Here is a 14,206-nt window from a genome sequence, read left to right on the forward strand (position 1 = left end):
CAAGGACTACTTTTCAAGCCACATACATCTCTTGAGTATCTTCCTGAATTTTTAAGAACTTTTCAGTACACTAGGAGCTCAGCCATTGTTGAAGGCATTAAGGAATCTGGTAACGTAGTATCTCTTAAACAATGACCCAAGAGATTGTCTACTTCTTTTATAAACTTTCCTTCAGATATGTCCTCTTATTCTTAAGAGATTGGTTATATAGTTTTAAAATATACTGTGTACATTACTACTGGTATATGAGATATCAATTACAATCAGCATTTTACAGAATGTAAAAGGTATCTTCGGGAGGTGGGATTTATTTTCCCCTTCTGGATGTGATTTTAAGTCTGCACAGCCAGTAAGCACGCACAAGACCAAAGTTTTATGGATTTATTTATTTATACAAATATTAATACACCAACCCAATCCAGAGATTCTGGGCATTTTAACAGTTCAAAAACACCTAACCCCAACAAAAGTCATGCAATATTTAGTAGCATAAATAATAATACACTAGAATATACCTTCATTTAAAATATAACTGCTGATGATAAGTTTCATATCTACCTTCCTGTGTTGGTTGCATAGCTACTTGCATCGTCAGGCAAGTTGCCTGATTTACACATTAAGTTGAATCACAGGGTTTAGTGTAAGTCCTGTGTTACTGGGGTTTACATGACATGACTTTAGCTTTGTGTGGGACGTTTTGAATTCTCTCCTAAGAAAATTACACGCTGGTGTCCGAAGACCGACAAAACGAAAATAAACACGGGTAGAGGACGTGGAGTAGAATCCACTTGCCGTATTGTTCTTACACCTTTGCCGTCTTGTTCTTACACCTTTTAATTCTTGTATTTGACTTTTACACCTATATTTACATATTCGGTGGAACTTGCACTCTTCCTAACTGCGGTGATATGGAGCCTCACAGTTAACCACTAACTATGTCCCAGAGTTTCCTACGCGGAATTATTTACCGCGATATCAATTCGCTCAGCCCGCCAAGTAGTTTACTTCGCAATCAATCACTCAGCTCGAAGTTCTTTAGCATCCAGCGGAGGGAGATGCTGTCTATCAATGAAGAGGGAGGAGCCAAACTGCGTCGAGAGAAGAGAGAAAAGGCGGAGTCTTAAGGAAAATAGAGGTTGAGAGAAAAGGCGGAGTCTTGGGAAGTTCCGACGTACACTGCTGGTTCCGTTTTCTGTCTGGTGGTGGCCCGAAGTAAGATGTCTGGGGAATTCGCTAGAAGTTTGGGAAAAGGTGAGAAAGCGCTCTGATCCAAGCAGGAGCGCGTGTATCTAATTCAACTGGCTTAAGGCAACCCTCGTTTTCTAGGGCTGTGGGAGTTATACAATCATCAGTTCGGTGAAGGCTGTTCTGTGACCTTCCCTAAGGCGGTGGGTTGTCAGCCTGGGCTGGTCTTCACGTACACCGTTTTTCAAGAGCTGGGGGACGACATGCAATGGAGGTTTTCGGGAGAATATAATCTTAAGGATGTTACCCCCTGATCCCTGGTCTTGTGTGGTCAGAAGCGATAAATGGATTTCAATATTAGGGTTAAAAAATGTTACATATCAAAAATTCTACAGCCAAATAAATATGTGTTGAGGGCATGTACATTTCTAATGTGACTTTTGGTGGAATATATGCTCCGATATGCAGCCTTGCCACAGTATATTTACTGCATGCATGTTAACAGACATTAAACTTGAGTGCATAAAATTGCTTATAATTTGGCCAATAAGGAATATTCTAACAAAAGGACGTTTTATATTCAACTGACTATTATGAATGAGAGAATTTGTACAACGCAGAGCCATAAACATAGTTCACAAGCTGTAGCATATGTATAAAGGCAGGCTGTGTAAACTATTGGAATGAGTAACAATAATTACTAGGTAGATAGACAATACTTGTTTTGAGGGTTTTATTCCCTACCTTTTTTCTCTCTTTTAGGACCACAATTGAGCCCAAAATTTCTGTTGCTAAATGAGACTTTTATTAAATGAGTTTTGCCCTTTCTTGCCACAGTTGTTAAGTGAATCACTGCAGTTAAGTTAGTAACACGGTGGTTGTTAAGTATCACTGCAGTTAAGTTAGTAACATGGTTGTTAAGTGAATCTGGCTTGCCCATTGACTTTGCTTGTTAGAAGTTTACGAAAAGTGATCACATGACCCGGGGACACTGCAACTGACATAAATATGAGTCAGTTGCCAAGCGTCTGAGTTTTGATCACATGACCATGGAGATGCTCCAGTGGTCATAAGTGTGAAAAATGGTAATAAGTTACTTTTTTTCAGTGCCATTGTAATTTCGAACAGTCACTAAATGAACTGTTGTAAGTTGAAGACTACCTGTTTATAATTACTTCTTCCTGCCTTATTTTTTTTGAACAGTGGCTTATTGTTTGTTGTATAGAATGTAGGTTTTGTTAATTCTGACCAGAGATTTGTATATATCTTTCAGGAACCCCTGCTCCAGGGCCAGTCCCCAAAGGATTCATCCGTGTCTACAGTATGCGTCACTGTCCTTTTGCACAGAGAACACTACTCGTCCTAAAAGCCAAAGGAATCGAGTATAAGCAGATATTTTGCCTTCCATATTCATTAGGGCTTAATATAAAAATACCAACAGCTTTAGCAGAGTTTGGTAGATATTTGGGCTTATAAAAATTGCCTTTAAAGACATTTACTTACCTTCTCTTAATGCTATAGAACATTTTCAATTTCAGATTTGTTTTCAATAGGGGATTCTGCTCCAGAGAGATTTCATATGAAAACTAGTTTAAAAATATAATGCGGAAATTGATGGATAGCTTAAAGGGAGGGAGGTAGTTGTTTTCTTTTAAAATCCTGGCAAGTATTTCTGTTGCTCTGATTATATGTTTTCCAGGTCATTTGCAGGATTTCTTGTCTTGCTGCTGATTGGAGATCATCTCAGAATTGATTGCATGAGTAGATTATTGGTTTTAGATGATGAAATAGTTCATGTATAGGCTTCCCTGAATTACATTCCTTTTTGGATTCTAAAGCAAATTGAAGGAATGTGACATTTGGTTATATTTTTTTTAATAGTGTCTCCTCTCTCCTTTTACATAGTGAGCATTTGCCTATGATCCATTTTATTATAATTGGTAAATTGTTTTTTGTATGAACAACCATAGGACATTTTTTTTAAAAAAAAGACTGTTCTCCCTGCCATACAAGTTAAGTTAAAGTCAGGATTCTAGAGATGAGTTTTATTTCTGGTGGCTTCATAGATAGGTCTCTCCATTCAGATTTTTGGCAACAATATGAAAGTGAATAACCATTGTTTTTTCAGGGTGCTCTTTTTATTCCCAGGTGATTTCCTATCCTAATGCTAATGAAGACTGCTGCTGTTGAACTTCTGTGATCATCTGCATGCTACTGAAAGATAAAACTTGCTTTACTATGACTTTAATATATGGTAATTGTGAAGTAATATTGTGAGTTACTTCCCTAGTCATGCCATGAAATCCAAAACTATGATGGAACACAGTGTCAGACTGATATGTTCTGGTTGTCCTGGTTAGATGGTGCAGAGACAGCCTTATATAGAGACACACAGATATATCCGTAAAATCAGAATCCAAAAGTCGTCTTTTCCGGTTTCCAAGAGTTAATATTACCATGCTGCATTTTTCAAACAGCATATAACATGAAATTACTAGTCATATCTTTTTCTTTACATTTTTTTTATCCTGCCTTTATTATTTTTACAAATAGGTCAAGGTTTTGAACATATCCAACATAACTCCTCTTATTTTCCTCACCACGACTTTGAACCTCCTTGTTTTTGTATAGTTGGTCTTAGTAACATATCTCTGAAAGAATTAACTTGGTGATTTCATCTCATTCTACTCAGTCATGAAATTGTTAATATCAATTTGAGAAACAAACCAGAGTGGTTTTTTGAGAAGAACCCGCTTGGAATGGTACCTGTGCTAGAAACAAGCAAGGGTCAGCTGATCACTGAATCCCCAATCACTTGTGAATATTTGGATGAAGCTTACCCAGAAAATAAGTTGTACCCTGCAGACCCTTATGAAAAAGCTTATCAGAAAATGCTTCTGGAATACTTCTCCAAGGTACTACTGAAGTATAGCAAGAAATTCATTTTAGTGTGGAGGATTAGACTAAAACTAATACAGGTAGTCCTTGACTTAACACCAGTTCATTTAGTCACCATTTGAAATGACACCATCACTGAAAAAGTGATTTATGACGGTTTTTCACACTTATAACCATTGCAGCATCCTCATGGCCAACGTGATCAAAATTCAGACAAATGGCAACTGACTCATATTTATGACAGTTGCAGTGTCCCAGGGTCATGTGCTCACCTTTTGCGACCTTCTCACAAAGTCAGTGGGGAAGTTGGATTCACTTAACAACCATGTTACTAATTTAACAAGTGCAGTGATTTACTTAGCAACTGTGGCAAGAAAGGTTGTAAAATGGGGCAAAACTCACTTCACAAATGTCTCAGTAACAAAAATTTTGAGCTCAATTGTGGTTGTAAGTCGAGGACTATATTTTGATACTGCATTGATAAATCTATTTTAAAATAATTTCCCTGTAAACCGCCCTGAGTCCTACGGGAATAGGGCAGTATATAAATTTAAATAAATAAATAAATAAAATATGGCTGGCTTTCTTCTTTGATTCTTAATATGTATTTGAGTAGGCAAAATGAATTCTACCAAAGAATAAATTCATTGATGGAAGGAAAGTTAACGATCCATCTTAAAATAACTGGGCCGTACAATCTCATGCTAGGTGGTTTAAATTGTGTAGGGTTTAAATTATGACTGACTCAATGCTTTAAAACTAGCTGCTTTTGCTGTAATCTACTTTCTATAATATCTTGCACAAATAAAGGCTAAAATATAGTGATTTGATTAGAAATATTATTAGAACTATATGAGGTAAATTTGGGGAAATAGGTGAAAGGGTCTGTAGTGATTATGGAAGATTTGTGACTCCTAGGTGAAAGGGAAAGTAAGATTTTATTATCTAACTATATTCTTTGACCCAGACTTGGAGCAGCTTCAATTTGAGTGGTGTGCTGAAGGGCAAAGATTTTATTTGCTTAGGTATTTGTTTTTCACGTTCTTTCTTCCCCAATATTAATCATTCCATGTCTGTGTGGAGACTGTGACAGGTGGAAAAGATCAGGTCTCCAATTCAGTTGAAATATTGCGACTCATGCAGGGATATACTCAACTAGCGGCTAGCACGCATGCTTGGAGTTAGATAAGGTCAATGAAATTCAAGAGAGGCTGGAGTTAGTTCAGTTGATTCTAGGCTGATTCCCCTATTAACTGCTCCCAGGTTCAGCCAGAATTTTCCAGCTAGCATTTTGGGAGATGAAATCCACACATTTTAAAGTTACTGAGGTTGAGAAACACTGCCTTAGATTATTTACTAAAGAGCATGAAGAATATATCCAAGGTTTTGGTATCACCGAATGAAAATTATGTTGGTTAATGAAAACTCTTTTAGAAAGATAACTTACTTTCTGAAGTCAATATGGTGAGCTTCAGTATGAACAAAGGAATATATAGGCAGTTTAGAGATGAATCGTTACTATCACCTATATCTCATATAAGGTAAATTAAAGGAACAATGTTTTTTAACTTTTTTCCTACATTCTGAATGCTTGATAACTCTAAACAACACAGGATGTGATTAATGCTGCCTTATTCAAAAGGACAGCAAAGCTATGATCTTGGGACTATCTATAGGAGCTGTTAAATAAATACAGGTAGTTCCTGATTAATGACCACTTGTTCAGTGACTGTTCAAAATTACAGGGGTGTTGAATAATTGGTAGTTACAATTAGTCCTCAAAGTTCCATCTGTCAAGCAATCTGTGGTCACTTAACTCATAATCTGGGTGCTTGGCAGCCGGCTCTCACCTACAGCAGTTGTAGCGATCCACACTCACGTGAACGCTATTTGTAACCTCTGCTGATTTCCTTGAAGCAAAGTCAATAGGGAAGCCATCAGGAAAGGTCGCAAGTTGCTTGGGAAATCTCCTCCACCTGTGCATTTTCCCTGATTCTTGAGCTCACACCCAACCTCTCCAACCACTCGCACATCCTCCCTGGCCACTCACATACGTTGGGCACCTGCCCTCCAACAGGGGGCAACAGCCACCCCATGCCCTGTCACATTTGGGTTGTGTCTTCTTCACCACTCATGTAGCCTTGTTCACTGTCCACCCTTGCATGTCCTCTCCTATCTGGCTGCAGCCAGCCTAGGTCCCACTGTGCTCGCACGGTGCCTCCCTCTCCATTCATATGCCCTTGCACACCCTCTTCCACTATGCCTGTCTGCCACTTGTGGCCTCTTGTGCATCCCCTCCCATCCAGCAAGAGTCACCCAAGCCCACTGCTCGAGGCATGCCTCCCCTCCACTTGTGCTCTCTCAAGTATCATCTCCCACCACGCAGCAAGTACTCCAAGCCCTGATGCACTTGGGCTATGCTTCCCTGGCTTGCTGCTTCTGCCATTTGGCAGCAGCCACTTACCTGCCTGCCAGCCTGCTTGCAAGCAACCTTGTACTTGCCAGCTTTCCTGCTGAACCTGGTTGTTGGAAGATAGCAGTGGTGAGGACGCATTTGCTTAACTATCCACAATTCTTGTTTAACAGCAGGGATTGCTGATGCTAAGCAATGTGACACTTTGTCCAGTTGTTGTAATATGTATGATCCCATTCTTTATGCGGACAATTTATTATCTTCTTCATTATTATTACCTCTATATTCCCATAGTAATCTTTTGTTTGTTGAATGAAAATCCTATACTTTTGTGCATCTTGGTAATGTATCATTTCTGATTTACTTAGCTACCTCCAATAGGCTACAAGTATATTCTGGCTATCAGGAATGGTGAAGATGCATCAGCACCAAAGAATGAGTACCAGGAGAAGCTTCTGAAGCTTGAAGAGGTAAATAGTTGATGATTTTCATTGGCAGAATAGTTCTGGAAGACATGAGACTTGGAGCAGAATGAACTAGAGCAGAGATCTCCAATCTTTCCGGGCTAATGGCCTGGAGGGAAGGAGAGCAGTTTCCAAATTGGTGTGCATGCAAATGCGCCGCACGTGCTGGTGTGGCACTAGTGTCCCCGTTTGCGCATGTGCAAATGGGCCACGCATACTTGCCCATTCACACATGTGCAAACAGGCTGCACACATCTGCCTGGCGCTAACAGCCCTATGTGCAAATGGGCTGCACACACCTGCCCGGCCCTAACAGCCCCGTTTGCATATCTGCAAATGGGCTGCGCACACCTGCCCCACACTAACAGCCCCATTTCCACACGCACGCATGCTCAAATGGCCACGGGTGCTAGCGCAAGTTGGGATTGCACACGCACATGTATGTACACTGGCCAGCCACTTCTGCAGCCCACTGGCCAAGAGGCCGTGGCCCAGTAGTGGGCTGAGGCCCATAGGTTCCCTGAACTAGAGAATTCCCTGCATTCCTTGAATGCTGATTAACATACTGTATATGCTAGGTGAACTTTTCTATTCTGTTCCCATCAGGCATTGCCATTTTAAGGACAATGTTGCTTTTTATTATTTTATTTTATTTATTTATTTATTAAATTTTTATACCGCCCTTCTCCCGAAGGACTCAGGGCAGTGTACAGGGCAATAAATATCAAAATGTAAATACAAAATTATTATGTGATAATCTGATCCTAACAGTATCTTTGGTACACTGAACTGTCAAATCTTCTAGTTTAACTTCATTCAGTATATATGAAGTTGCTTGAATTTGTCCCCTAGGGGGAGCCATTCTCATACAGTACTTGAGTAGATGTGGTTTTGTCTGAGGCTATTTATCCCAGGCAAGTTACTTTTTTTACAGGGGAGTTGCATGGAAGAAGTCTTAACAACTGTGTGTCCCTTATGCTTCTTGCATCTTTTAAAGATTTATGTAACTTACAAAAAATATTTTTATTTTAAGAAAAATCAGACGAGCACAAACTCAGCAGGTGTGCGTGTTTTTACCAATTCTTCCACAGAAAGGGAGGAGAAGGGCTTGTGGATCCAGGAGGATGTAGAATGGAAAGAACACTGAAAAAGAATCCACAAAGCAGCAGCACTAGGAATCAGGCTGCAGCTGCCTTTCTATCATTGCCCCAAGCATCAATAAGATGGACTTATTCTCTTCCTGAAATCCCAGGAAATTCATATACAGCTTCTCCAGATGTATAAAGCTCATGTCACCCTCCATGATTCACTGATTCTCTTGTCATTCTTTTTAGTGCTCCTAACAGTTTCTTATTTTGAACTTACTGGAGAAATTCCAATTCCTAACATTCTTTCTGATACTCCTAACTTTAGTTAGGGAGGTTGGCAAAGTCGTTGTGTTTTGTATGAGAGATGATCTGCACTAATTTCATCAAGAGAAGGTGGTCTGAAGAGCAGACCTTTGTTTTGGGTCCAAAATGAATGGCTAAATCTACAAAAGATTATAGCCCTTATTTCTATCCAATCCTTTCCCTTACTAAACAAATCTGGTAGAAGTTACATGTGCACACAGTAATAAGAAAATACCTCAGGTATACCCTAGACTAGCAGTGCTCAGCCTTCCCAGCTCTGTGGACCAACAGTTAATTGTTTTGTCAGGAAGTTTCTCCTTAGTTCTAGGTTGCTTCTCTCCTTGATTAGTTTCCATCTGTTGCTTCTTGTCTTGCTTTCAGGTGCTTTGGAGAGTAGCTTGACTCCCTCTTCTTTGTGGCCACCCCTGAGATATTGGAACACTGCTATCGTGTCCCCCCTCACCCTTCTCTTCATTAAAGATTAATCAATTTAATTGATGCCTTCATTTTTGTCCCTATCCCTTCCTGTTAACAAAATAGTAGAAATTAGAATTAAATCTTACTGCTGCACATATTCTTAAAAACTCTATTTAAATCATTTTAAAGAAGACGGAATATCCCTGCTGACATACGTACGTGTGCATGGAGAAATACAGTCTCATTAGTGAAAATATGTTTGTAGTAGGAGTATACAAAACATTTTGTTTCAAGCCGGTCTGAGTGCAAGACTTGGAAAAAATTTCTTGGAATTCGTTTTTCAAAATAAGTTATTTCTGGCATTTTAGAAGCTTTGGGAATTTGTTGAACTTCAAGCAAAGTTGATCTGAATTCAAAAAAATTCCAAGGTACTTGAATTGAGTTTTATGAAGATGCATGCTTGAAGCTGTTTACAGTGAAAATGTCTTTGTATTTCTAATTTGTAAGATTGTTTCAGGTGGTTGTTTCTGCATGGATTCATTTTTATTGTCCATCTTCTGTTTCATTCCCTCTCGCTTTTATAGTTACTTCTATTTATAAGCACTTCTAAGATTTTTTTCACTCATAGTTTTTTCTTTTAATTTTTTTTTTACAATATTCTGATGTGTTTTAGTTTTAATTCTAAATAGCTTAAACCTAATAATATATTTTAAGTTTTGGGAAAGGAAATGTTTTGGCGCTAAAACTTCTGTATCTATTATCCATTTCTTAAAATTTGGATTTAATGTTACCTGTACCAACCAGTGTAAACACAATTGAGCAGCGTAGAAATAATTTAAATAAATACATTAATTTGCAGACGATCAGAATAATTGCAGTGAACCATCTTTACCATTTTTTATCATCTTTCCTTATTTAATTTTTGTAAATATAGGGGTAGGCCTTGCATTTTATTTAGAAATGTCACATCTTCCTTTATCTTAGATGCTTGCAAACCACAAAACTAAGTTCTTTGGTGGAAATTCAGTATCCATGATTGATTATCTAATCTGGCCATGGTTTGAACGGATAGAAGCCTTCCAGTTACTTGAGTAAGTGCTTTTGATTCTTTTATAGTTTTTGCTGTTAAATCTTGTGCATGGTTACTTTTTCTGATTACTGCAAGGAAAGCTGTACTAGCCTCATATGTTTATTTCTAATGTTCACAGAAGTAATATCATTAAGACTCAAAAGAGAATAGGAGAATCATTTTTTTAATGTGTCCATTCTTCTGCATTTGCTGCCCAAGGCAAGTAGATAAAATACATTTTTCTGAACCAGAATTTATTAGCAATTCACTTCCGCTCAGTTTATATCATTATTTTTCTTCTTATAACTGATGCCCTTGTCCATATTTTGAATTGGGTGTGATGTAATTATGTCTGTTGACATTCTGCTCTTCTGAGTTAGCAAATCAGAAGTTAGAGCTTTGGAGGAAACAAGAATATTGAGACAGTTTCAAACCAGAGTGTCTGTTCCTCTAATTCAAAGGTGGAAGTAGAAAGCTTTGGCTAGATTATTTTAACACTGTATTTACTTCCTACCACTGTCAGCAGTGCTTTTTAGGTAGTACTTTGAAAGTTTGGGAAACCAATCATGGATGTTGGAAACCCCCTATAATTTGAACTGATAGAACTTAATGAAATCATGGATTTGATCTAAACTATAGCTATCTGGCTATATCTGTACAACCCAAGTTGAGAACCATATATGTTTACACTTAGGAATGTAAGAAAGTGTCTCAAGCCATCAATGCAGGTGGTCCTGGACTTACAACAGTGCCTTTAATGACAATTCAAAATTACAGCTCTGTAAAAAATGGACTTACAATCATTTTTCACACTTATGACTGTTGCAGCATCCTTAAAGTCACATGACCAAAATCCAGATGCTTGCACAATTGACTCATATTTATGATGGTTGGGGTCTTGTGATCACCTTTTGTGACCTTCTGACAAACAGACTCACTGGGGGACCCAGATTCATTTAACAACTGTGTTACTAATTTAACATCTCCAATGATTTACTTAACTGTAGAAAGAAAGATTTTAAAATGGGGCAAAACTCACTTAACAAATGTCTCTGTAGCAGAAATTTTGGGTTCAATTATGGTAATAAGTTGAGGACTATTTGTACATTCTCAATCCCAATTAATGATAGCAGCGCTTCAGACAAAGTTGTTTCACAGTTTTACTTGGATACTGAACCTGGATCCTTTCTATGCTATTGACCTAGGTATACCAGTGAACACTCTCTTAATGGCAGCATAACCAGATAATTGCCTCAAAGTTTTACTGTTACCTCAAATCTTTTTCTGTTCTTTTACAGATGTTTGGACCATACTCCAGGATTAAAATGCTGGATTGATATGATGAAGCTAGATCCAGCTGTTAAGGCTACAATAACTGATCCTCAAATCTTTAAGGGCTTTCTTGAACTATATTTCAATAATAGTATTGAGGCCTGTGATTATGGGCTCTGAAAACTATGGGAAACGTTTTCAATGGATGACAAAGGATATTGATAACTATTGCTCCAGCATCTCATCTTTTACAGTATGCTTTGCTCAGTCTTGATGTGTTTTGTCATATGCTGTTCAATCAGTATATAATTGCACTGAAATAGTAATTATCTGCAATAAATGTTTTCCTTTCAGAAGGAAAATGGCCAACATTGATCAGGAAGAAAAGGGTTTTTTTTACCATTTTTCTACCAGTCTAAATGACAATTTTGTCTTTTTTGTCTTGTTTATCTGTTTAGGAGATATGTCAAAGAACTAAATGCTTGTGAACAAATCCAGAATTTTTTCCTGGAAGAATGTTGTAAGAGAAGGAGGCAGGAGAATTCCAAGAATATTGGAAATAGATTTATATACAATCACTGGCATATTTGTATCATTAGCAAGTCAAAAGATTGAACCATGGATGCTTTGCATGCAAAACCTGTGCTTTATTATGACGCTATAGGTATTCCATTTTGTATTCCCTTATTTAGGCAACTGCATAGGAAATTTGAGCAACCTGGCATGCATAGAAAACTATTGTCCCTAGAGCAAAGGGGTTTTGGTCTGGGTAGCTATTTTGGGTCTTCTGTATTGTCTTTCAGTATGGCAGAGAGATGAACCATGACTACTTTTGAAAGCATCTAAAAATGTTATTCTCACACTGTTGCTACTATGGGTATTTGTCAGTTAACAAGCATTTGTTTAGCAACTATTTGAAGCTATAACACACTGAAAAACATGGAATTATGACCAGTCTTTGCCCTTACTGCATCACCACAGTCATGTGATCATGATTTGAGTTATTGGTGACTATTGTGCATTTATGATGGGAACAACATCCTCAATTGCCATTTGTGATCTCCCCAGACACTTTCAGCAAGCAATATCAATATATTAGTCTAATATATTTAGATAAAATCAGATTGGGGAAGGCAACTATATAGGAAGTATTTTGTTTTTTCAACTGGCACTTAAATTGAGATCAGTATGATAAATGCACACTTCTGGTTTTCATTTACTTGTATTTATCTCAGGACATGACCTTCCATCTCAGGCTTGAACTTATTTTTGTCAGTCTCAACCATAAATTTACTGTTCCATATTTAAGTCTATGCTTTAAATCAAAGTAAAATTGGAGTGTTAGATAGTGACTCTAGTTCAGTGGTTAGGGTTTGTCTAATCACACATGGCCAAATAAAGTATTCCATTCAATTCTAACTGAGAGTAGTATTCTCATCTAATCCATGATCCCATTTGCTTCAGAAAATTTTGCATTGGCGTGAACTGTGATTTGTGTTGCCTTACCTGGTGCTGGTCTGAAGCAGCATGAGTACTCTCCAAGTAATAATGCTTGAAAAGCAGGTTGACCTAGATAGGTACAATTGCATCAAACATGAATCCCCACATAAACAAGATGTGCATCTACATGGTACAAGGTTGAACACATCTTTCTGCAAAGTTGTGCATTTTTATTAAAGCACAGTTATAGGCTCAAAATAGGTCGGAGATATAAACTTTTGTGTATTTAGAAATTTTTGTGTATTTTCATTTGTTCTTTAGAAAATGACTTTTGGCAAAAATAGCTTCTGTAAACATTTCCTGTAACCAGCTAAAGTAACTTCTTGTTTCTGGAATTCTTCCTTGCAGAACTTGTCCTGTTCCAAAATATCTTAGATCTCTTTGCATACACTGTGTGTTGGAGATCTCCAGATTTTTAATTATGTTCAAGCTGGGGACTGTGAAGGCCATGGCAAAATATTTATCTTTCAGTCATGTACATATTGCATAATTAGGTAGGCTTGTAAGCCGCCCTGAGTCTTCGGAGAAGGGCGGGATATAAATGGAATTAAAAAAAATAAAAAATAAAAAAATATTGCACTAAAATATCCACTTTCAGCTTCAATTTCTTTATTGACTTTGAGACTTTTAGGTGAATCCATATTTGCTTCCACTTGCATGTCTTTTCCTGTGGCATTGGTTGCCATAGAACCTCCCAAAAACCTTGGGCTGCCTGGTTGCTTAACAGTTGGGAAGATTTTCTTCAAATACTTCAACTATTTTTTTTCTCCAAATGTATCTTGTGCGTCTGGGAATGAAGAGTTTAACTGGTTCATTAGTTCGAAGAGCAGCTAATGTCTAAAACATTTCACATTTACCTAGATTTTCTTTTACATACATAGACAATGACTTGTGCAATGTTTGGAGAAAAGGTTTCCTTTTGACACATGCAGATTGTGGTTATACAGTATAAGCAATACTATACTACAGTGTGGACTACTAGTGCAGGGCCAGCCAAGTTTCCAGTGATTTATGAGTAGGAGTAGGTTGTAGCAGATATTTTTCTTGATATTTGATATGGTGTCTTCTACAATTCCATGTAATTTCAATTTCTTAATGTTTCTCACAGCTGCAAATGCTAACTAGAAATTATACATATGTTTCAAAATACACTTTTCCCGCTTTGTAAGTGAATTATCTTCATTTTCAAATGCCTAGACGCTATTTATAGCTGTTCGTGTTTCTTGAAGGTAGAAAGATCAATACCATCCGAGAAGCTATTTTTTTGCATTTGTGGAATTGTCTTAAATGGGTAATTTAAGTCTAATGAATCAATTACATTCTGAAGGCTTAAGGCAGGGGTGTCAAACTCAATTTCATTGAGGGTCGCATCAGCATTGCGGTTGCCCTCAGGGGGCCGGGTGGGTGTGGCCAGGGTGGGCGTGGCCTACTGGGTGGGCGTGGCCAGATCTACATCATTCGCATCATGGGGGACTATGGGGGCCTGGGCAGGAGTGGGACAGATCTGAGGGTCTCTAGCAGAAGGAGGGTCTCTGGGCCAGGGCCAAGGCAGTGGGGGCCATTCCCTCACTATTTCCAGGATGGCTTCGCGGGCCAC

At 38.1% G+C, this 14,206-nt stretch overlaps 1 protein-coding gene across 1 annotated transcript; it reads left to right on the forward strand.

Annotated features, from left to right (window-relative positions):
• Positions 1-1,166: 1,166 nt before the first annotated feature.
• On the forward strand, positions 1,167-13,681 carry LOC308668417 (glutathione S-transferase omega-1-like). The gene is made up of 6 exons (XM_081328296.1): positions 1,167-1,251; positions 2,459-2,567; positions 3,878-4,100; positions 6,865-6,966; positions 9,753-9,859; positions 11,136-13,681. Exons 1-6 carry the CDS (start codon positions 1,218-1,220, stop codon positions 11,287-11,289), a joined length of 729 nt encoding a protein of 242 aa, XP_081184422.1. The 5' UTR covers positions 1,167-1,217; the 3' UTR covers positions 11,290-13,681.
• The last annotated feature ends 525 nt before the right edge of the window (positions 13,682-14,206 follow it).

The sequence above is a fragment of the Vipera berus genome (assembly GCF_964194415.1).
Source record: "Vipera berus genome assembly, chromosome: 5".
NCBI lineage: Eukaryota > Metazoa > Chordata > Lepidosauria > Squamata > Viperidae > Vipera > Vipera berus.

Coding starts and splice junctions, on each gene's coding strand:
- LOC308668417 (XM_081328296.1), top strand. CDS start 1,218: ATGTCTGGGGAATTCGCTAGAAGTTTGGGAAAAG. Junction 4,101..6,864: donor TTCTGGAATACTTCTCCAAG/GTACTACTGAAG, acceptor TGATTTACTTAG/CTACCTCCAATAGGCTACAA. Junction 9,860..11,135: donor GAAGCCTTCCAGTTACTTGA/GTAAGTGCTTTT, acceptor GTTCTTTTACAG/ATGTTTGGACCATACTCCAG.